The sequence below is a fragment of the Aptenodytes patagonicus genome, chromosome 1 (genome assembly GCF_965638725.1).
Source record: "Aptenodytes patagonicus chromosome 1, bAptPat1.pri.cur, whole genome shotgun sequence".
Lineage (NCBI taxonomy): Eukaryota > Metazoa > Chordata > Aves > Sphenisciformes > Spheniscidae > Aptenodytes > Aptenodytes patagonicus.
In genome coordinates, this window is record NC_134949.1 from 58,648,147 (window position 1) to 58,671,671 (window position 23,525).

The window sequence follows — 23,525 nt, forward strand, 5'->3', positions numbered from 1 at the left end:
CCCCCAAAAAGGGGACCTGAACGCTCCAGGGAGCAGGGCCAGACCCCAGGGCTCCCTGCTTCCAGGTGAGTAGGGCAGCAGCCTGGCGAGACGCACCCGCCCCGTGGCTCTCCCCAGCTCAGGGAAGGCTGAATTCTCAGAGAAAAGCCCTGAACCAAAGTTGCAGCCTTTTTTTCCCACTCAGTCCTTGAAGGAGGAGGAGGACTGCAAGCAGGAACTAAAAAGAGTTGGGACTGAACTCGAGCTTAACGTCAGCTAAAGGAAAAACAAAAACCCAGGCAACCTCATTTCTGGATCCTCTTCAGGCTTCGACGTAGGCTGCTCTAGGCAGAAGCAGTACTCGGCCATCCTAGGGGCAAAAGCTGCAGCGGCAAAGGACCTGGAAACATCAGTGGAGTACATGTGGGACGTAGGTGGCTCCCGGGGTAGGCACGGGGCCAGGGAGGGCTTTGAAGATAAGGACACTTGGAGTTGCAGGCGATACTTCACAGGAAGCCCTGGAAGAAGCGGAGGAAGAGTGCGATACAATCTCAGGAACCCACAACATCGAGGAGATGGATTGTCACGAGAGCTGGCTTGCACGTTTAGTGTGATGGTCTGACAACGAGGGGCTGGGGGGAAACACTATTAAATGTGACTTTATTTTGCTAAACATTTTTTTCACTTCCAGTTAGGCAAAGGGGGGCAATAGCTACCTCTGTGGAAGGCTGATCCATCACACAGATGTTTGAGTTTATTGCTGCCAGTCCCAAATTGGAAGGAGTCCCCTCTCTCCACTTTTTTTTTTTTTTTTTTAATGGGCTCTGTGTTCCTTTCTCCAGTCAGATCTCATGCTTAGCACCCTCCTTCCTCTATTCCACTGTTTCATTCTATCGCTCCATGGCCCCAGAGCTGTAAGAAGTGAAAAATAAATTCTCTTTGAATGGCTCGCGCAGCCTCCCCCTTCAGTGCCCGAGATAAGCTGTGGTATAAATCACAAGAAAAGCTACTACTAGAGAAAAAGGAAATGAAGTATTGTCTCGGTTTTGTAACGACCGAGCTGGCTGTTCAGGATCCCCCAGGCCTGCCTGACAGCGTCTTCCTGATGTATCCCAAGGGAGAGCAGGATCCGGGATCTTTTCTTGACTGTCTTTTCCAAGGTCCATAATCACACTCACCCCCTTCACAACTGTAGGTCAGAGTCAGAGACACAGAGTGGATAACCCTGTGCTGTGGTTCCCTCTGATAAAACCGTTTTGACCAGAACCACCTGAGAACGCTTCCACTAACTGAACCCTGCTGCGGCAGGCAAGGCTGGAGCTCTAACAAACCCACCCCGCCTCCCTGCAGAGCGCCTTTCCAGCAGCAGCAGGGCTCTGCTGATGCTGCTGAACGCCCTGCATTCCTCTAGCTTCAAGCAGTGCCAGGCACCGCAGCTCGCTGAGCCCGTCTTTCCGCCCCGTGAGAGAGCTGCAAGCTCTTCCTGGCTTCGTTCCACCAAGTGCCAGTCCCGCTCAGTTAACCTTCAGCGGTCCCTCAGACACGGCGTGGAGCCAGGCAGACCGGCAGATGGTCTCTGTACATCCTCTGGAAGCCGTTCTGGCAGACACAAACATAAGCAGCAGCATATTCACATACCTGAGAACAGCCTGTAAGCGTTGGAGGGTTTAAGATGATACGTACATGCATTACAAGTCTGTCATTCCAACATGCCAATCACAGATTAAAAACAGACCAAATCCTAGTAACAGATTGTGTTCCTTTGCTATGCTATGAACTAGAACTGATCATGCAGATACCGCCCTGCCAGAGGTTCTCCTGTTGTACATCACATCTGTCTTAGCACATGTTCTGTGAAAGATTTAGGCTTTGGATAACAAGTAGGAGGAGAGTTGCTGTTGACAGCTACGCTCACTGTGCTGCTGTTGGTAAATATACACAAGCAAAAGTGCCAGCCCTAAAAATAAAAAGGACCAGATTCTCTTGGTACGAACCCAGTCCCTGTGGGCCGCTGCAACGCAGTGGCATCTTAGTCCTTTAATTTCTTAATGATGTGGCTGCCTCAAACCCTTCAGAACTGGAGGTATTAAGTTCTTAGCATGCATAACACTAACGGCAGCAGCTAGAAGGCCAGCAGGAGTTGCCCATTTAATCTCACTCTGGGCTGCCTGTACTGTGCCCGCCCGAGTTACACAACTTTGGGATGGGAAAGAGAGTTTACTTTTGAGCAGTACCTAGGACACTAGAAACCTGACCCTCATTCAAACACGGTGTATAATCCAACAAAGGCTAATTATTCCTGACTTCTAAACAGAATCGCATACGAAGCCAAGCTGGACTGCCAGGACCCCTCTCCTCAGTGGAAAGGAATGAGAGGGAGGGGTACAAAGAGGCAGATATGAAGCATGCTTTGTGTAGCTTTCCTGTGACACACGCAGGTTTTCCTCTTGCACCTGTTTCTACCACTCAAACACCAAACTATTTAAAGACAGCCTGCAAAAGGAGACAGGAGAGAGGGTGTGGAGGGTAGATGAGATGGGGTTCATTCTTTGCATTCTTTTCCCCAGTATTTACAGGTCCTCGATTCCCCTTTATAGGACTAGTTTTCAACTGTTTTTTCTCTTTCAAGGCACTGCAAGTTTGCCTTGAAGAATCCAAAGTGGCTGGAGAGCTGGGAAAATTAGCATTTAAAGGGTTTTAATAAATTAAACACCCTTAGGGAGTTTTCTGGAGAAACTGAACTCCATTAAATTAAGGGCCAGGACTTGGGCATCACTTGTGCTGAAATAAAACACAACCTCCAGCAAGGACATCTCATCAGATGACCAAAGTTAATATTGGTTGAATGTTTACAAAAATCCTCCCCCTTCCTTTAAAAACGTGTCAATCCACTTTGGAGCATTTCTACTACATAGCAACTGAAAAAAAAAAAAGAGAGGGTGGGAAGGCAAAAATGCTACCTTCTAGGAAAGCAACTACAACCCAGGTTTATTCAATGTGTGGGGCAAGAGCTAAAAGGAATAATATTAGCTTGCATCTCCTTCCATATCCTGTGGAAACACTGTGGAACAGCTAATTTTCTCCCTGTTAATCAGTTCTGCAGCCTTCCCTGTTCACTGTGCGCAGTGCCTTTACAGAGCATGGAACGAGATCTGATCCCCACTGTTATCTGCAACAGCATGGACCAAAGAGAGCACAAACCAACAGCAGCTGCCCACGTCTCCAGATGCAATTATATTCTTCCACAGAGGAAAAATAAACGAGTACATCAGATACTGAATGCTCACCAGGAAAATTCCACTAATTTATTAGATGTCTTGTCCTTCGTAGGATAGTTTGAGCCAAACGAGTCTGCTTATTTAAGTATGAAAAACCTTCAGAGTCACAGGAGATTCCAGAAATGCCAGAACCACTGAGCTCCCCTCCCTCGCCACAAAGAGAATAATCTCTCCCACCCACTTCTCTGCTCGGGCCAATCACTGCATCCACAGAAGTTTTAGGGTCTTTGGCCCATCTTCTTCAGGGTTCGATTCAGCTGGAATTAGAGAAAGCAAAGGTCAGAAAAATACACAGTGATTAACATACACTACTGTTCCCCTCAGCAGCCTTTATCCAATGCCTCTACTCCTTCCTCTCCAACTCACTGACAAAAAGAGCTCTCACGCCAACTGCAGGCAGTGTGCGAAGTAGAAGGGGAACTAGTAAATCTCCCTCCTCATCTTCCCCTGCTGTCTTGGACAGTGGGGGAGAAGAGGGGGTGTTAACTTCTAGCAGTGGTATCGCAACCCTGTATTGCTCAAGTCTCCACATCTCAGGATTTTGGTTTCCAGTGCGCAGCAGCCTCTGTCAGGAGAGTGGAGCAGTGACAGAACGTCACCTCCTGGCTGAGCACAATGCTGAAGTCATCTATGCTCCAGAAATCTTTAAGGCCACTTTCTAGAGCCATAGTTATGAGGGTAGAGATATGATTTTGGTTGTGTTACTGATAGGAACACCACAATTGTCTAGGGACAATGGAGTCAGCACCCTTACACAGTAAAACCCTCCTCCTTTTCCACTGTAGCTCAAGTGAATGAGCACAAAACATACCATTCCTCAAAGGCCAGCAGCTGCTGCTTAAACCACCTGCCTTTGCCCAGTGCCTCACAGAGCTGGGGCTCGCCCCAGCAAGGCATCGCACAACTGTCTCGCCAAGCATGCCTCCTTCAGGCCCTGCACAGCCCAATGCTTGCCCCACTTTTCCTACAGAGATACACAGCTCTCCCGCCCAGGCCTCACCTCCTCGAACTTGTGGATCTGGCGGATGAAGAAGTCCCCATAGCGTCGAGCAACCTTTGTGTCCGCGATGTGGATCATGTCCTGGGGAGGGAACAGCATGAGGTCAGGAAAAGGACTGCGCTAGCAGGGAGACAGCAAGCACTGCCAAATGGGAAGAGCAACCAAAGGGGCTTCACTCCAGCCCTGATTCAGCATCACACGTACCTGACCAGTGCTAGTCCCACAGCAACCGTTCAGCTCTCTGTGGGCTGCCTTCCCTATACCTTTGCCTGGGATGGGTCCCAAATTCACATTGTATTCACCTCCCACATTCTTGCACCCTCTGCCTATTTTCGTCTCTCTTTGCAGCAGTTTGACAGTCCCAACCCCGATTCATGCTCTGCTTCCCTCTACCAGCAGCTAAGAGTCGTGCTGTCTACCAGGAGAGCTAGGCTGCAATGCAAGTCAGTCAGACGCAAGTCAGTTTGGTTCAGGTAAACAGGGAAGACAAAGCATGAGACCTTGCTGGAAGAGATTTGCTCTAAGGACAGGACCAAGATCAAGGGGCAATCTGGTCTCCTTCCCAGCAAGAAACCAAATGCTATCTTCTTCAAAAAAGTGAAGTCCTAGAAGACTCTTTCCAGCACTTCCTACTGCCTGGAGCTCCAAGGACAGGATGGTGAAAGGACCATACCTTGTGTTTAGATTCCTCCTAGAGCAGACAGGGCTAAATGCTGCCCCAGTGAAAAATGGACCTGTTACATGACTGAGCAAGATCCCTGCTTTGTCAAGCAAAGGAGAGATTTGGGGGAGACCTACAAAGCTGACAATCCCACCTGACACACTGACAGCACTATGTCACCCAACTGTCACCTCCCGAGAACACTGACAAACAGTTCCCTCTGTCCTGGGGAAGACGTTTAGGACCTTTGTTTTCTGGGTACGACAACTGTCAAAGCTGCTTGCGATATCCCATCGCTGTTCATTCACTGACACTTCTATTAAGCAGGGCTACAGCTTCACTGTGGGCAGCCAAGCCCTTCACATGGCAAAGAAGGAAGGGATGTTTTCACTTCCAGAATTTCCTGGGTGAAGGAATTTCCTAGCCGGCAAGGGGCAGATACCAACCTTATCAATATAGAAGTCGACCTCAGAGGCAGACTGGAACTCCCCGTCCAGGGCAGATATGCCACTGGTCCATACCAGGTTCTTCATCTTGTGCTTGAAGACGAGCAGCTGGATACGAAACTCCTGCTCCGTGAGGTCTAAGAAGCCAGCCAGCTTCGCCACGGGCATGGTGGTGTAGAGCTTGAGGAAGCTACGGATGGTAGAGAGCTGGGCTTGCTGCTGAACCTCATCAGCAAAGACCTTGAGCTGCTGCAGGAAGGGCTCCTTGTGGTAGTTGGGGTGCACGTTGTCATAATTGGGCACCACGGGGGAGAGGAACTTGGGGCAAGCGTAGCTGAAGAGCTCCTCATAGACTTGTGCGTCACCCTTCTGCATGCGCAGCATCTTATCCCCGTATTTCTCTCGTAGCTGCAGGTGGATGCTCTCGTCTATGCGCATGGGGTACATGGTGAGGGCGATGGCCAGGAGCGCATGCATCTGCTCGTTCTGCTTGTTAATCTGAGATAAAGAGGAGAACCTGTTAGCTTGTCAAAGTGCCCAGGCTTTACGGTGCCAGAGGGAGCTAGGAGCTGGATTTTTCAGACAGACCCTTTACCCAGAGCACTGATGGTCCTAATGCTCAAGGACAAGCACAAAGAAGCAGTGCCTCTGGGCAAAGCAGATAGATGAATGCTGTATCAAGGCTCTCATCAATGAAAAAGAGGGCTGGACAAGAGGAAAGTACAGAGTGAATGTATGCAGGGCCATACAGAACCTGGATGGCCAGAAGCAGGTTTGGCTGCTTTGGTGCAAAAAAGTGCAGAGGAGAAGGGAAGGCAGACAGTTTAACAACCATCTCCTGGCAAGGGACAGTTATCAGGGAGGCCAGTGAAGAAAAGACTGAGAAGGAAGATTTATCTTGAGTGTGGGATGAAATGGACAGCTGTGTGGCTGAAACAGATATACCAAATTTTTGAAGTGTCATGGAATTAGGAACGGCAGGATTTGGCTACACAAAGAGTTATAAATGAATAATAAGGGTGAAAAGGAGACAGCAGCAGCAGGGGGTAAAACAGGCACCAGAGACAGCTTAGGTGGAAAGAGAAAGGAGCTTTGTTTCAGCCATGCTGAATTAAAACAGTCTGTGAATGATTATCTGATAATGGAAATATAGCCAACAATGGCAGTAAACTGAATGCAGGACTGGACTAGGAACAGGACTGAGTTTGAAGAAGCATTGACAAGAATATCATTAGCAGCTGACATTCATTAACAACATTGCCTAGAAGGAGAGTGCAGATGGAGCTGCGGCAACTGTATGGTGAACAACCAAAGAAACTAGTAACACAGGAGAAAATATTGCCACACACAGCAAAGGGAGTTCAAAGGCTCCCCAGTCACCACCACCAGCATAGTCCAGGAAAATAAGGCTGGACTATTAGATGTAGGTTATCAGGTGACAGAGGAGGGGCAGGAAAGAAGACAGCAGCTTTTTCTTTTGGGAATTCTAGACCTATTGTATTCTCTTACCATCTCGTACTTGTAGGTCGTCCTCTGAAACATGCTCTTGGTCCTCTGGATGTAGAGGAGGATGTTGGCAAACACACGGATGGCATCCTGGTAACGCCGCATCATAAGGTATGCGAAGCCCACGTAGTAATAGGTGGTCACCTGGCACTCAGGCACCCGGGAGTACATGCTCTGAGAAGGAAGGATCAACACGCTGCGTTAGAGGGGAGACAACCACCTTTGATCCAAACAGCTCGTTACCCGTAATTCAGCCACCTCTGCTTTCACTCCCATCCCAAATACAGAAAGGAGAGGGTTAATTCAGGATACCTCACCTCCCACCCATCCCTGCAGCAGCTTCTTCACTGTTTATTAGATCATCCCATTTCCTATGTTTTCCAGTTTCAGCTTCCTGCAAGCAGAGGACTCTTGCACCGTGCCTAATACTGTTTTGCTCAGTTCTCTTTCCCCCTATTTCACTCCACGTCATGTGCCAGACAGCACATACACGGATCTGTGTCGAGCCTTGGGCCAAGCCCATGTTGCAGCTGGACTTTTGTTAGCCACTGTTACCACAAGTAGCACCCAATTCTAGGGCAAAAACATGCAAGGTGGGAGTGGGCACAGTGAGAATGAGAGTCAAAAATAAAAGAACGAGCCATTGACCAAGGTGGGAACGATGTGTTCAGCTAGCTACTGCTGTGCCACCGCTTACAGTTCAAATAATATTCCCTGTAACAACACTGCTTTGCACAACACAGCAAACCTCCTAAAAAAACAGGCATTTGTGCTGCAACAGCACCAGGCATTATCATATGGCTTGATTTAATGCCAAAGCTCCAGCTGTGTTCAACTACAAACTCTTGACAACTACAACAGCTACAAACAGCTCCTCAGCTGGAAGATTCGTTATGGCAATCTTTCACCAGCATGTTTGAATAGAGGCATTTGGAAAACTGCAACGGAGGGTTTAAAACATGTTGTATTACCTTCTTGTTGAGCTCAATGTTCTCCAGAACCTTGATCGCTTGGTAGTAATCCCCCAGCAGAGAGTGCAGACGCAGCAGCCCAACCAGGCTGAAATAGCCCAGCATCTTGTAGAGGGAGTGGCGACCATATTCACCAGCCACGCTTTCAGGGTCACCTAGGAAAAAAAGGAACCACGATGCTTTCCTCCAAGGAAGCAAGCTCCTCTTTCAACACCCCTATGTTTACAAGCACAGGGAGCAAGACCTCAAGTGTAATCACCAGCACTTCTCACATAACGCCAACAGAACCTGTTCCGAGTCGATCCATCCACTGATTAAGGGTTTGGTCCAGCTCCCAAACAAAGCTAACCGAGGTCGGTCAAATCAAAGCAAGGCAGCACGGACACCAGTCTTCCTTGGCATCACCCAGCTAGCTCACCTCCACTTGTATAGACCTCCAGCTGTCGGTTGATGTTGGATTTGTCCACCAGAGAGTGCAGCACATTAAGGACACTGTGGACGTTCCAGATCTTGGGGTTGGAACGAAGGAAATCAATTTCCTCTTCAGACTTCTTGGCTGTCTTGCAGCGGTACTGGCTGAAGGACTGGAACTACAGGAAAAAACAGAGATTTGATGATGAGAAGCTAGTTTGGAGATGTTCATTTAAGTGCACTAAGCTCGCAAGTTGATCACACAAATGCATCACAATAAGCTACAAGTCGCATGAAAAAAAAGAGAGTTTCATCTGAGATCACTTGGCAATCAAAATGGCAAATTATACCACCTTTAAAGCACCTAGGGAAAAAAATGATACAGTGCAGAGGGAAAAGGCCAGAAGACAGAACGAAGCAGAGAAGGATCTCTTAGACAATCAGGACAGGCAACTAAACACAAATTTGCTGTCTGCACAGGTAGCAAAGAGACCGACCAAGTTGTAAGATACGTCTGCATACACATACATCTTTTTCTATATATGCACACATCCTTTTTCATCCTCAAGCTTGACAAGACTGCACTTGAGGAATTCCAGGCAGCTCTATAATAAAAAGTTACAGTGAAAGGAATCTATAAAAAAAACACAATAGCATTTGAGATCTGTATTGCTGCACTCAGAACAGTAAGTGGAAAAATATTTCCTAACGTCAAGATCTTAGACCATAGATTATTTCAAATCAGGTCAGCAATCTCCCAGTGCAAGCATAAAGGCCCTACTGACTAAGAAATACAAAACTGAAGTAAAACCATAGAACACAATAAAATTAGTTTGAACAAGTATCTTCATAAGGTCTTTGTGATTATAGCAGACTTCAGTCAGGCTGCTTTGCACAAATCAGGCAGAAATGAAGGCGAGTTAAAGAAAATCCCCTAAGGGGCAACTGAAACAGAAATATCAATAGAAGTCCAGGACTCTCCAAAGAGCTCCCTGTAACTTAAAAATCTGCACATTTACAACTACTTCATCTACCTGGTGACCCAAGAGTAACAGTGCTCACCAAAGTTTTTTGACCTGCAATGGTATCCTAGCTATGAAAATCACAGAGAGGGAGGAGATGGAAAATTTATAGCACTAATAGAGGCAAGGCCACCCCAAAATGGCCCAGTCTTATAGTCATATACCTGGTATATGAATTCATCAATGATATCCCAGAGCCACTGGTTGGGCAGTTCCAGAGGAGCAGGGCCATCAGCATCTGCAGAAGAACATAAGTAATAGACGAGAGGCTTAATACCTTGAGCAAGAACAGTGGCAGAACTGGAGGAATAGAGAAATTAAAGAACACAAGAACTTCCCTGAAATGGGAGATGCAGCAGCAGACGAATGAAGCTTCCAGTAGGGCGGTGATATGTAACTTCGGCTACCTCAACTGCCTTCACTTTTAAAGAATACGAGCATGTGTGTGGTTAATCTCTAGCGTGTGACTGCTCAGCAGCAGTGATTCTCAGAAGCTGCGCACAGACTGTAAGGGTTTATCCTAACTGATCTGCTCTCCGCAAGAAGTCTGGCAGGGCATCACCAACACTAAAATTGGTTCCAAGCTGAGTCAATAACAGTAAGCAGTTGTGAAACACTGCAAGTTTTCTCTAGCTTACAGCTTCATTTTGCTTTTTAATAAAGATAGGTGAAGCAGTTCTCAGCAAGACAGAAAGCTAAATAAGTTTTATTCTTTACAGTATTTCAGAAAGCATTGGAAACTATTTGTGCTTTTTGTGGTTTTAAATGCATAGATGTAAAGTGCTCTTCATTCAACAAACTCAAACATATGGAAAGCTCGTAGACTACTTCACCCTATATGATCTATAAACAAACATGTTCTAGTTCTTCTGACCCCCTCTCCATCCACTCTCCCTCTCCAAAATTCACAAACCAGAAATGAATTGCAGCAACTCACTGAGGATGTAGTTGAAGAGATTGCAGTAGTTATAATAGGATTCAAATCTCTGCTCCAGTGTGGGCCCCCCCTGCAATGAGAAGTCAGCACAGTCTGTTAGTTTCAAGCACAGCAGGAGTGAGTTTATGGGCAACAGCTTACAAAGGACAGTCAATAGTCACAGCAGTAGAGGGTCTATTTCAGAAATGTTAGAGCCAATATTGAACCAGGACACCCACCAGCACCACCCAGAAAGCCTGAGATTGTATCACTATTGTCCCATAGAACAGGGCTGACTTTTCATGTACAGGTAGCTTCTCCCAGGACGACCGAGCATTCAAACCTTCCGTGAATAGGGTGCATCAACCTTCCGTGTCCTCTCTGCTGTCCGGACTTAAGAGCCTCCTATTACCTTCACCAGCTTTCCTTCCTTCTCCCCTCATGAGAGGCCTTAATAAATCAACAATTCTCCTTCTGGACAGTATTTCTAAATGCTTTGAAAGACCAGTAAACATAGTAGGGAATTGCTCCCTTCCTAGAATCATCTTCCTCATTTCACCTGGAGGCACTCGAGGGCAGTCTGAGAACCACTAACAGCACAGCTTGAGAAACCGCCCTCTCCTGTTAAAGCCTGACTTGGGTTAATACAGCAGCCTTTTTAAAGTGCCCATTTCTCCACCCTCTGGTCCGCACCAAAACTGCAGCTATTACGTATTTACCCCATAAGTCATGCCTCTGTTCAGCTTCTTTCCTTAACGAACCAAGAACTACTGTGATTTTCTCACCGATTTCAAATTAGCTTAAGAAAAAGAAGTGGGTTTGTTTTGTTTTATAGAGTGTTATTCCTTCCATTTCCTTCTCCTGTATTCTTTATGGTGCCCATGTTTCCCTCTCCGCAAGGCACTCTGACCCTATGTGGTTTTTTAATCACAAATAATGCACCTTCCCTCTTGTGACACCCCCTCTCATCCACCTGCTAATCTGAAGAACAAAGAGCCACAAAGAAACACACAAAACCAACTCATCTATAGGTCTTGCAATTACAGCTCTATCAAAAAAATAGTTCAATTACCTCCCAACACCTCCTTCTTCCCTACCTCACTAACCCCTACATGTGATGTCAGTAACAAACTTTTACGTAGCAGCCTCCTGAAAACTCAGACCAGGTCTTCTGACTCATATAAGTGGGCACTTACGACAACCAAGCTTGAGGAGACAGCTAACGAGCCTCAGAAAGACAGTCAAGTCTTTCTTGCTTTTCAGCAATCAGCAAATCCTTACTAAACTAACAAAAGGCAAGAATTTTTATTTCCCTTGACTTACAGCTCATAAACCTATCCAATCCTGTCTTGCAAAAATTATGGAACCACTGATACTGTGGTGGAAGCAAGATTTTGCAAGTTTTATGGCACAGAGGAGCCAGCATGCAACCAACAGGAAGACACAGGACAAACACTCACGCTGACTTTGGCGTAGATGTGCCTATAATACAGCTCCTTGTATAGGATGAGGAAAACAGCATCTGGAAAAGATGACAGAACCGGACATTAGCAAGCCACAAGGCCTAGGCAACTGGATCTCTCAGATACAACAGTGGTGCTCCTCCTGCCACAGTAATAAAGGAAGGCACAAAAGGATACTTCGTTCAAGTTTGACTTCTTGCCAGGCATCTGCTGAAGGAGTTGCCAGAGTGAACAAAGATGACTGACTCAGGCGGCAGGACACTGTGCACCTGCTCACTCATGTATCAAGAGTGATTTAGTTCCTTCTCTCTCTGACAAGCAAAAAGAAAGTAAAAGACTTACCGTTTCCAACCTGAGGGGCAATGGCCTCGGCCTCTGGCCATGGGGTATTCTTAAAAAACCTTTCTGTCAGCTTTGTCCAGCTGAAAGATAGACACACATGTGGTATTAGAAACCATTTGTCAGTATGACAGTGCTGGAGTTAGAGATTACATTATAGAGGCCTTGGACTTGGTTAAAGTAGAACATCACCACCATCCCCTTTTACCAAGTCCAGTGTTGAAACAAAGAATGAGAATTGCAAACTAATCAAAGTCTTCAATTTATCCCTGAAGTATGGGACAGTTGTGTATGTTACTTTCACATTCCCTTTACGGCAAGGTGACGCAGCTACAAGCAGGAGTGGGAATCATAGAAACATAGAATCATTGAGGTTGGAAAAGACCTCTAAGATCATCGAGTCCAACCGTCGACCCAACACCACCATGCCCACTAAACCATGTCCCTAAGTGCCTCATCTACTCGTCTTTTAAATACCTCCAGGGATGGGGACTCAGCCACTTCCCTGGGCAGCCTGTTCCAATGTTTCACCACTCTTTCAGTAAAGAAATTTTTCCTTACATCCAATCTAAACCTCCCCTGGCACAACTTGAGGCCATTTCCTCTCGTCCTATCTGTAGGGAACAGACAACAATTACACCTCACAGCGTTCTGCAAACTAACTAGCACTACTGAGGTCACTTTTTGCTGCCTCCATCCCTGTTAGGCACAGGACCGGTATTTTCCTTCAGACTGGTCACAACTCACCTATACTTACATAAGCCTAATGGTGTGGAAATATCTGGGTTTTTTTCCCCCAGTAATCAAATCAAACCTCATGCTCTATTTTAAAGAAAGCCCAAGTTTGGAACAACACGAGTAGCAGCCAGCCTTTTCTTTTAAGAGCAGGGTGCACTTTCATCACAGTTTAAACAGTGATTCCCCCTCGCAGGAAGGACGGCTTTGTACCTGTTTTCATAGATGTCCTGGATCTCGTACACCTTCTGGTCAATAACATCACTGGAAACACGGCTGGCCTGGAGCTCGTACACCTTCTGGTCAATGAGATCCGACACCGTCTTGTGAAAATACTGAATGAAGTTTTTGATCACTTCGGGGATCACCTGGTAGGTCTGCTGCTCGTACTGGCGCTCGTAGGCCAGGTCTTGCTTCGGGTCTCCTGAGGGGAAAGAGGAGCGGTGAGGCAGCTGCCGCACGGCCCGGCCCGGGCCTACCGGCCCAGCCGGGCGCCAGCCGGCTCGGCGCACCCGAGGGGCCACCCTGGCGGCGCCGCCGAGGCCCGCACTCACCCGTGTGCATATCATAGTCGTTGGAGTAGGCGTAGGGGTCGTAGGCGGCCTGTGGAGAGAGGGCGGCAGCCAGTCACCGCGACCAGCCCGGACGCGACCCCCCGGGTGCCCCCCGCCACCCCGGGACCCCCGCCCCGCACCTCGTTGTCGTAGTCCTCCCCCGGGTAGGCCATGGCGGCGGCGCGGCGCGGCAGGGAAAGGACTCCGGGCGGCAACGCGGGCCCGGCGCGGAGCGGGCAGGAAGAGGGGGTGGGACCGGGGGCGGGGCTCGGGCCGGCCGCGGCGGCGGAGCAGGGCTGCGCCCTCCCACTGGTTGAAACAACTGTCTGTCTTCAGCCTGCTGAGCTGCCATGGGCCTGGTGCGGCCTATGGCCTGCCCCTCCCTCTGATTGGAAAGGGTGCCTGCCCGTCAGACCTTCCTGGGCACCGCCTCCCCCTCCCGCCTCGCCTCTCTACTCGCCTTCCTTCTGCCCACTCCCTCTGCCTCCCTATTGGCTGCACACACAGGCGTGCGGCGCCTTCGATTGGTCGAGCGGACACGGCCCGCCCCGTTGCTACAGCGACGACCCTCCCCTACCCTCTGCCCCCGCACCCCGCGCGACAGCCCGGCACGGCACGGCCCGTGAGGGAATGGAGGGCGGCGGCGGCGGCGGGGCTGCAGCAGCGTCCGACGCGGGGCCGGGGCCGGGGCCGGGGCCAGGGCCGGAGCCGGAGCCGGAGCTGGAGCCGGAGCCGGCGCTGGCGCTGGGGGCCGGGCTGGCGCTGGGGGCGGCGGCGGACGCCCCCCTCGGCTACCTGCACGTCCTGTGGCAGCGGGAGGAGCCCGCGGGCAAGATTCCGGCCCGCCGCCTGCGCAGGGCCGCCCGCCTCCACCGCCGGTTGGGGCCTACGGGCAAGGAGAGCCACGGTGAGCGGGGGGCGGCGGGGGAGCGCCCCTTCCTGGGACGGCCCTTCCTTCGGCCGGCCCCGCGCGGGGAGCGGCCGTGCTGCCGCCCGGGCCTCGGCGGGGTGGAGAGCCTCCGATCTGGGGAGCCGGTAAAGCTTCGGCTTTCCCGTGTGGGGGGCTCCGGAAGGAGGTCGGATCTGCTCGGTGGGCGGCTTGGGAAGGCACCCTTGCTCCCGCCAGGGGAGGGTGCCCGTCAGGAGTGGGAGGGCCCGTGGTCGGCCTCGGGAGGAGATAAGGAGAGCACTTCTTACCTGGCATCTTGATCTCCTGCTTCCCCTTCTCTGGGCTGAGCCAGCACCAGTGTGGTTTGGGCCCTGCACCTGAGCTCGAGCACCGGGATGGGATGTTTTTGGTAGGGAAATGCTCCTTTTTCCTCTGTGCTTTCCAGTAATTGCTTTCTTTTCTCCATAGCTCTGAAAAGGCTGCGTGAAGCTGCCAATAGCAATGACTTGGACACAGGTAGGACTTCTGCCAATCCTACTTGGGACCTCTTCTTGGAAGGGCAGTTTTGTCGAGGACCTTTAGTTTAGGAGAGGAGGAGAAGGGTGCCGATAGTTTGTGGACATAGTGCTTTAGATACTGCAAAACTAGAAACCGCTTTTCTGGAGCCTTGTTTCGTTCTCTGAGCAGAGTGAGGCTGGTTATAATACTGACTTTTTCACTGCATCTGGTTCATAGCGTTAGTTTTCCAACTGCCTTAAACTAAATCAGCACTGCACTATTCCAGCTTTTTTGGTACGTAACTTTTGCCCAGTTGTAAGCAGCAAGAAAGTATTGTTTTGGTAAAGTGGAAAAGCTATGACTATCTAAGCCATACCCTGTGTGATGAGACAATGTGACCCAGTAGATCAGAACCAGGACCAGTGCTGGACTCTGCCTCTCACAGTGACTTTAGAGAAGGCTCGTGACCTATCTGTGACTCCCTTTACCTCTCGGTTCTGTAGATTAGGTGGGGTTTGATATGAAGTGTCCAGCAGCAATATTGGCCTATATTGTCTGGCCCTTATCATTGTCCCTCCTTAGACTATACTGTCCCCTCAGCTGTGCTGGCCTAACTGTTCATCGGGCCATTCTGTGAACAGAATTAGAAACTGATTTGACCTGTAGAAACTCCCAATATATCAGGATGGGGGTTTGTCTGGTGTGCTTCACCCTTCAGCTCCACAATACACCTTGTTTCATGAACTGATGGATAAGGTTCATCTGTGAGCTCTGTCAGTACACAAAGGCTTGGCTTCAGTCGCCAAGTCAAGAGGAAGAATGAAAGAATCAGGCTTTATGAAAGTCTTGGTTTCAATCCATCTTAAGAGTTTTACACCTGTATTTGATACACAGGTTCCCCTGTTTACAGTCCTGCTGTCTTTTGTGTGCTCTGCAACTTGAGGAAGTGTCTGATGATGAATTTATTCTTCATCAACAAATAAAAGTCTTTGCTGTTTCCTGTGGTGGCACTGGGTGGGAGAGGTTATGTCATTTCCTACTGACTTCAGGGAAGGACTAGGTAAAGTGCTCCCCATTGATGGTTCTCACTGGTGGTACTGTCAGTCTCCCCGTCTTTCTTCTGGAGTATCAAACATCCCCCGTTAATGCCAATTCCATCTTTTCAGGTGTTCCTTTCACTTCTGTACCACACTTAAAGCAGTAGGTGTACAGGAAGAAGAAATTCAAATGTGACTATAAGTCGATCTCTGGAAGCTGAGACCAATGGTGGCTTTCAGTGGTCTGAGCTATCTAGTTTCTTGTCTCCAATACTGGTCAGTCTTGACTGTTGCAGGACATGCTATTAAAGATCTCAAAATGTAGCGAATCTGTCAGTATTTTTAACAGCTACGGAATGAGCTTTATTTTACACACTGATTACTATATCAGGATAATCTCAAAACCACAGGAGTAATAGCCCTTACAGTTGCCCTTACGCATGTTGCTGTAGATGCTGCTTTCACTGAGGCTGATCTTTTCAGCCTTTACTGGTCTCTTTGCCTTTGTTATACCCAGTACTGGAGAGTCATACTGGTTTCTCTGTTTTTCTGTGTGAGCAGGTTTTTCCTTCTTATCTGAGAAAAGGAGGTAGTTCAGGTTACAAGAAGTGTCAGTGGTGGCATTGAAGAAGTAGCTGAGTGGAAAAGCAGGGGGAACAAGTGTGAGTAGATGATGGTATGGCTACTCGGGCTGTTCACTAGCTCACTTTAATACATTGTCTCCTAAGGGTATATTTGCACTGCTGCTGCCAGGTTGGTGCGCTCACCTGCCTGCTTCCCAATCAGTAGCCACCATTAGTATGGCAAAACCTAGGAGTTTCAGATGAATCTAGGAAGTGGCATATTCAAAACAAGTGTGAAGAGGTGTTTTTTCTCACTGCATGGAGTTACACTGTGAAACTTCTCACTGCAGGTCCATGTTGATGTGAAAAGTTTACACAGATGCAGAAGATGACTGTGCAAATCCACGGAGAAAGCCCATGGAGGGCTAGTAAGCACAGGATGCTATTTCTGGCTTGGGAAGTGCCTGAGATGCAGCTGACTAAAGGCTGTGAGAGTTAGCCCCGCATCCTTGCCGTCTTTTTATACTCTTCTGTAGGCATTTGCTGCTGATTGTCCTAGGAGCTTGAATATTTGTCTGGATGGATCCTTAGCCTTAGCCATCACAGCTGTTGGCTTGTCTCTGTGGCAGTACATGGAAGCTGGTGAAGGCTGTAACAGAGGGTGGAGGGTACACTGCCTAGGCTGGTTCTGCTGAGCCAGGATGCTGGCTGGAGCTGGTTCAAGTCCGGTTGACTTGACAGCTAGCAGAGTGTGTATCTAACCGCAGAAGAGTGGGTAGCGTTACGCCTTTCTGATCAGGTGCCCCTTCAGCTTACCTGCTTTCTCCTCCTTGGTGCTGTCAGTGCAGCAACTCCTGGAGGACGGAACTGACCCCTGTGCCGCGGACGACAAAGGCCGGACAGCCCTGCACTTTGCCTCCTGCAACGGCAACGATCACATCGGTGAGTGGGGAGGGGGAGTTCTGTCATCTGACTTCTCTGTGGCAGAGATTTCAAAGGATGCTCTTTATTTTGGTTCAGCACATGACAGAGACTGCTGTTTTCCGTGTGTTTTGTGGCAAAGTTGCCAGCTGAACTCTGGCTCCAGGGCTTGCCATGTCCCCCTGCTGAAGGGGCAGCAGGAGCTCCCAGCTCTAGGGCTGTACCGGTGCAGAAGGAAGGGTGTCCTTAGTCCCAGTTCTTCCCCTCAGGGAGCCCAGGGGCAGTGGCACTGCCTGGCTTTGTGCTGGGTCCTTCTGCATTGCTGCGCAAACCTCCGTCCCCTGTCTCTGGGAGGAAGCTGATGAGCTGAACAGGAGCATCCCTAAGGCAGCCTGGTGGCTGCCGCGTGGACCTGTGGCCCATGTGGGCCTGACCTGTGGGGCAAAGGGAAGGGACTGATGTGGCTCTGTTTCCTTGTTTACAGTGCAACTGCTTCTGGACCATGGGGCTGACCCAAACCAGAGGGACGGGCTGGGAAACACCCCCTTACACTTGGGTAAGTGCCAAACAGATGAGCTTTGCATGCAGAGAGGTGAGGTGAACACCGCCTTGCTGTTTCTTTCCTCTTCACCTTCCTCTTTCCTGTGTACCACAGTATGCATCCTCAGCTTTAAGGACCTAGGAGAGACTCTTTGCATTTCATTAGCTTCACTCGTCATGAAGGTTTAAGGGTCAGAGGTAGAGAAAATCCATTTCTCTCCCTCTGCCAGCCCCAAGGAGCATGACATTTGTTCCAGAGAGAGTACCCAGGCTTGCGCGTGAGGTTACCCTTAGCAGTTGGGCTGTTCCTCTTTCCCATGGCAAAGAGCCCTTTGGGAAGCAGCAAGCTCCGTGCTTGAGCAGAAACTCCCTTGTTGTTTGCTAGTACCTCTGAGTTGTGTGTCCTGTGTTTTCCCTCCCCAGCTGCCTGCACGAACCACGTTCCCGTCATCACCACGCTGCTGCGCGGAGGTAACGTTTCCTCTATAACAATTACAGCCTGTCCCTTTCCTGCCCTGCCCCTGTTGATACTCCCCAGGGACACTAAGCCGTGAAGACAGACCTCACTTTCTGTTCTTGCTCGTGCATCCTGCAGGGGCCAGAGTTGATGCCTTGGATCGAGCTGGCAGAACACCACTGCACCTCGCTAAATCAAAGCTAAACATCCTGCAGGAAGGACTCTCCCACAGCCTGGAGGCCGTACGCCTTGAAGTGAAACAGGTAAAAGAAACAGTCCCATGATCTGGTAAGGCGGTGCAGCCCCTGGCAGTTTCCTGCACCCTTTATTTAAATACCTGTCTGTAGGCTCTTAGCTGCTCTGGGGAGAGTTTGACTTTTTCCTTCTGTTTTCAGAGACCTTCCTTTTTCCCAACCGCTACTCTGAGTTTTTGCAGGGCCTCTCTTGGCTCTGGTAGGTCAAGGATGCATTGAATGTCTTAATTCTTGGGCTGTATGGAGCACTCTCTTTTCTTCAACCACCATGTAAGACAGATGCCTTGTGGCCGGAGAGGGACCACAGCATGGGGCTGTAACCATGGCTTGTATGCATTCCAGCAGGGACTTTGCATTCCTAGCGCAGCCTGCCCTGCTCCGATACATGGAGGCATGGGGTAGGAAAGCAGTCACGGGGCTGCATCACAAATGCACGAGGTGTGGGCCTCGCTTCAGGAGCCATATAGGAGCCACAAGAATGTTCATCCTTGGTGCGCAAGCAGATCCTGCTGGAGTGGGAAGTCCCTGCTCCTTGCAGTGAGGGAAGCTAGCTGGCCATAAAGAAAAGCTTGGTGCTTTCAGGGCTAGACCTTGTGCTTCTTCAGCTGGGCCTGTCTCTCTTCCCCGTTCTTAAACCAGGCACAGGGATCACGACTAGTCCATCTGTGGCTGATCAACGCCTCTGGTGACTCACTGGGCTCTGATGCTGCCATTAGTGCTTTCTTGTTGCTTTGCATGTGTTCTTTTCTGTGGGTCATGTATTCTGCCATGTACCACAGCGTCAAGGCTGTGCTTGGCAATTTGACCATAATTTAATTTTTCCTGTAAAAACATCCCAGCCTGGTGCAGCTGTCTGACGTTTGCCTCTTATGCCTGTTGGTTTCAGATTATCCAGATGTTGCGGGAATACCTGGAGCGTCTGGGGAGGCATGAGCAAAAGGAACAGCTGGATGACCTCTGCTCCAGGTTACAGATGACTAGCACAAAGGAGCAGGTAGGCGGCGTTGAGCTATGTGACTCACCTACTTGTGTTGTGACTTCTGTGCTTAGGGGAATGCAACTGCATGAGCAAGGTGACATTGAAGACACGGTTATGGAAGTGTTCTTGCTCACGTTGGGTAAAGTGGGCAAGTTATGTGATGACTCGTGGTACTCCTTTGGGTTGGAATTCAAAATGCAGAAAGCATCACTGTGCCTGGCAGCTCAGCAGAGAAGCTGAAGATCAGATGGGCCGAGGGCACAGGCATTTTAAGGCCAGGATCAGCACAACCACACAGGGTTGCAGGGCCTGTTTGGGTTTTTTCTACAAAAGGTTGGCCCTTAGAAACAGGCTTAGAGGAAACAGCCGTGATACCACTGTTGAGTTCTGGGTAATGCACCAACACACTTCTCTTTTACGGTCTGGCTAAATCACGCAAGGTGGAGGTCAAGCATCGACCTCTTGAGGAATGGGGAGAAGCTCCCATTGCCTTAGATTAGGACTTGTTTGGTCGTGAGGACAGGAGCCCTCCCACACGACTGTGGGACCAAAGGGATCGTGTCCTAGTATAACCTCAGCGTGGGCATTCCTGGCAGTCTTGGTGCAAGGGTGGTCCCTGCTGCATGGGGGTTTCTTCTGTGTCGGTGGTCAGCTGCGCAGCTGCATTCCTTTGCCTAACGGCCAACTGTATTCTGTCAGGTGGACGAGGTTACAGACCTCCTGGCCAGCTTCACGTCGCTCAGCCTGCAGATGCAGAAGATGGAGAAGAGGTAATGGGCTTCCAAATCATCTTCCTGATGCAGCAGGAGAAGCCTTAGAGAGAGAAAGAGGAAGCTGAAGCTTGCTTCTCAGATCGCTGAATAAACATTGCTGCCAGCAGCCGTTCCTGCCAGATCCACTCTCCAGTGGTGCTCAGACTGTCCCTGTGGGTGCTGCCACAGCTGCCTCATGGGGAGGCAGCAGGCTTTGGACAACAGAGACGACAGAGTGCTGCAACTGAGAATTTTGGAAAAAAAGAGTTACTCTTCTTTTTGTCAGATGGGCTGGCACTGAATAGGGTACCCCTTCCAGAGATACTCTGCCTTCTCCTGAGCACTTCAGCTCGATGTAGGTGGTGGCTGATGCCATGTGCAGTCACCAGCCCTGACTAGTGCCCTCAGCAGCTGGCCAACATCACAGAAATGCTTGGAACAGGCACCTTTTGCCACCTCTGCAGTACTTACTTGCATGGGGGAGAAACTGGATGATGCCTTGGACAACAGAAGGCTTTGCGCTGTGAGAAGAACACACACTTAATTCTGCATGCTAGCAGCTGAGCAAACATACTGCCTTGAGAAACACGCACCGAGGCTTAATCCTAACCTTCCCCAGAGCCTGCGGTCAGAGGGCAGAGAATCTGTCTGGTTACAAATGGGATACAAAGCTTTTAATCAGTAGACTAACAGCTTTCACTGGCCCTGGTTTTTAAATCACTGCTGCAAGTTAGTGCTTAAATACTACAGTGAAACACTTGCAAAAAATACCCAGGTAGACAGCTAGCAGGTCAGAGCTGCCGTGATGCAAGAATAAAGTTTGGGGGGTGACTTAATCCTAGCGCAGTTTTAGGCGGACATCTACATCTTGCAAAAAAACTCACCATAATTGACTGACTTTTGTGTTTCCTATTACTGGCGGTCTTGGGCAAGAAGTCCAGTTGCAGTAGGGGGTGTTGTGTATTCAACCGTATTATTGGGCTGGGATGGAGGTGGATTTACAGCTGCCACAGCAGCACCAAACCCAGAGCTGACCCATACTGTGTTTCTTGCTTGTCATGGAGAGGTGCTGCTCCAGGACCTTAAGTGCAGCATGAGGAGCGAGTTGTGACCTCTCTTGGGAGCCTGAAGTGATGCAGCTATGAAGGATGCAGGGAATTGCCCTTGCTAATCTCTTGCTTCTGCACCACTGTGGTTGGTAATGAAGATGTAGATAGCTTTGTTTTGGAGCAGGGATCCATAAATCTTGTTGGTAGGGCACGAATAGCAGCAGGGTGACAAGAACATGCCCAATAACAATCCAAGTTCCCACCTGTGTGCCACACCTAAATGACATTGACGGTTGGACTTGATGATCTTAGAGGTCTTTTCCAACCTCAATGATTCTATGATTCTATGACATGGTGTGCCAGTGGCAATACCCATCCCACAGCTTGGGAATCGCTGGTTTGGAAGTGTCCATTCTTACGATTCAGCTTAACCATGCAACAGCCACAGTTTGGAGCATTCTTCAGAGACCTTCAGGTCAGCGTGTTCTCTAATATCTGGCCTCTTGTCCAGGAAAAGGCTAAGTGGACCTCCATGTTCAAAGCTGAGATACCAGAAATACGCATGGCTTTTAGATAGGTTCATCTGTGGGGTGCTGGAGGCCGTGACTGGGACTAACGGTCTTGCGGTTTGGCTGGAGCTGTCACTGTGAATACTGATACTTGGTTACGATATGCTGGATGCGAAGGATAATGAGGGGGTGGGAGACAATATGACCTTTTTGTATTTTGAACTTAAATAAAATTCTGTCAGCCTTTTCAGACTACTCAGCCAAGTTCTCTCTTTTTTCAGAGCGGCTCGTTCCGTTTTCTTTACCTATGTTCCAGGCCCCAGGCACAGCCCCGGATTTGGTAACTGCTACCCTCATACCGGGTACTGAAATTAGAAGCGACAACACAAAGTTGTTTGAATTCAAACACCAGTCTGTTTGCAGGTCGAAGTACATGGTTGCTGACTCACCACCTGATCTTGACTCCCACAGCCAAGAAATCCAAACTTTAAATCTAGTTAGTTGCTGTGAAACCGTACAAATAGAGGAAAGAGAATCTCAGCGGGATTGTTTCAAGCTGGAAGATGGGATGTTTTGCAAAGAAGAAAAGCAGCCTTGCCCAGTCTGCACTCCTGCATAAGTACGGAGCTGGTGGGGAGAAGGCGGCTGAGCTCGTGCCTTGCCCCATGCCAGGTAAAATGGCTGTGCTGTGAAGAGACAGCAAGGGGATGAGGGGCTGGGGAGGGACGTCTGGGCAGGGCAGAGAATTTCCAGGGTGGTCCCTGTGTGAGGGGCAGGTGACCTTCGTGTCCAGTCTTTACTTCTCTTGTTTCTTCCCATCTTCACAGCCTAGTCTTGGTGTGCACATACACCCAGCTGTCAACGCTTCTGCACTCAACAGCCTTGTTGCTGAGGAGACCATTAAGGTGCCCGAAGAGCAGGCAGCTGAAATGCTCTTTATCGCTGCAGTTACCTTAGTTGCTGACATTGTCTGCTAACTAGACGCAGCTTAGAAGCTTTCCTCAAAACCCAAATACACCTAGCTGGGGCTCGGAGCAAAGCTTTTAACCTGAGCCCACATGATATTGTTGTCCACAGCTCTTCAGGCCTTTGTCTTGCCTGGTGCTGGAGTTTTTAATAACTGCTCCTGACTGTATGCTCAGAGGGGAAAGGTGGGGGTGCAGCAGCCAGCTGAGTGTTTGCCTTGCCTCTTTTGCAGCACTGCTCCCTCTATGAGAGGTGAGGCAGCACTGGTAGTCCCCCGGAGACTGGTACAATGAGCTGAGGCAAATAAAACAAGCAGGCTTGTAAGAAGTAAGTTTTGCCACTACTTTAGCGATAATACCAGATAAGAAAGAGAAAAGGGGATCTGGTTTTCGGGGGTGGGAAAAGCACCATGTAGGAATCACCACACTCAGTTCTGCTTTCCTGCCTCAGGGCTGAAGCACTGGGCTGCTGAGAGCCATGTCATGTGTTTGGCACTGGACTGAGAAAAGTTTTAGGTTTCTTTGTTTCTGCTGGTCATGCCAAAGCCTTGACTACCCTGCTGTGTCCGGCAACTGTATCTCAAAAGACAGTTAGGTGCTGGGGAGGGAAGGAAGGAAAGAAAAGGTTCCAGGGGAGGAGGAGAGTGCGGCTTCATGCTGTGCCGAGAGCTGTTCACTGGCACTGTTTGCTTTTTCTGCTGCTCCTGGTCTGGAGTCTTTGGCCTCTCCCAGCAGCTTTTCCCCCTGCCCTTGCATCCCGGGCCACATATTTCCCTGCACAACCCATAGATGTGAGGCTGGTGGGAGCTTTCCGCATATTCCAGAGGTCTC

At 49.4% G+C, this 23,525-nt stretch overlaps 2 protein-coding genes across 3 annotated transcripts; one reads left to right on the plus strand and one right to left on the minus strand.

Annotated features, from left to right (window-relative positions):
- Window positions 1–3,259: 3,259 nt before the first annotated feature.
- On the minus strand, window positions 3,260–13,521 carry EIF3L (eukaryotic translation initiation factor 3 subunit L). The gene is made up of 13 exons (XM_076337983.1): window positions 13,422–13,521; window positions 13,282–13,330; window positions 12,941–13,151; window positions 11,996–12,075; window positions 11,651–11,712; window positions 10,212–10,281; window positions 9,439–9,512; window positions 8,260–8,431; window positions 7,842–7,996; window positions 6,874–7,044; window positions 5,365–5,862; window positions 4,258–4,338; window positions 3,260–3,514 (listed from the first exon to the last, which is right to left on the minus strand). The coding sequence occupies exons 1-13, from the start codon at window positions 13,452–13,454 to the stop codon at window positions 3,476–3,478; spliced, it is 1,695 nt and encodes a 564-aa protein (XP_076194098.1). The 5' UTR covers window positions 13,455–13,521; the 3' UTR covers window positions 3,260–3,475.
- A 390-nt stretch (window positions 13,522–13,911) lies between these two features.
- Window positions 13,912–21,982, plus strand: ANKRD54 (ankyrin repeat domain 54). Of its 2 annotated transcripts, none has more exons than XM_076337995.1 (8): window positions 13,912–14,188; window positions 14,639–14,686; window positions 17,112–17,210; window positions 17,674–17,745; window positions 18,153–18,200; window positions 18,325–18,449; window positions 19,327–19,434; window positions 20,119–21,982. In XM_076337995.1, the coding sequence occupies exons 1-8, from the start codon at window positions 13,912–13,914 to the stop codon at window positions 20,191–20,193; spliced, it is 852 nt and encodes a 283-aa protein (XP_076194110.1). In that variant the 3' UTR covers window positions 20,194–21,982. The 2 variants fall into 2 exon arrangements, with proteins under 2 accessions (XP_076194110.1, XP_076194118.1); XM_076338003.1 differs by having other exon boundaries at window positions 14,120–14,188; window positions 17,117–17,210.
- Window positions 21,983–23,525: the final 1,543 nt, after the last annotated feature.

What these genes read in the sequence shown, in the direction of transcription:
- EIF3L (XM_076337983.1), bottom strand. Translation starts at nt 13,454, where the DNA reads ATGGCCTACCCGGGGGAGGACTACGACAACGAG. An exon ending in TGCCCCTCAGGTTGGAAACG is followed by an intron (nt 11,713 to 11,995) that starts GTAAGTCTTTTA and finishes CATCTTTTCCAG; the next exon opens with ATGCTGTTTTCCTCATCCTA. An exon ending in AGATCCACAAGTTCGAGGAG is followed by an intron (nt 3,515 to 4,257) that starts GTGAGGCCTGGG and finishes CTCTAATTCCAG; the next exon opens with CTGAATCGAACCCTGAAGAA.
- ANKRD54 (XM_076337995.1), top strand. Translation starts at nt 13,912, where the DNA reads ATGGAGGGCGGCGGCGGCGGCGGGGCTGCAGCAGCGTCCGACGCGGGG. An exon ending in TAGCAATGACTTGGACACAG is followed by an intron (nt 14,687 to 17,111) that starts GTAGGACTTCTG and finishes TGGTGCTGTCAG; the next exon opens with TGCAGCAACTCCTGGAGGAC. An exon ending in CACCACGCTGCTGCGCGGAG is followed by an intron (nt 18,201 to 18,324) that starts GTAACGTTTCCT and finishes TGCATCCTGCAG; the next exon opens with GGGCCAGAGTTGATGCCTTG.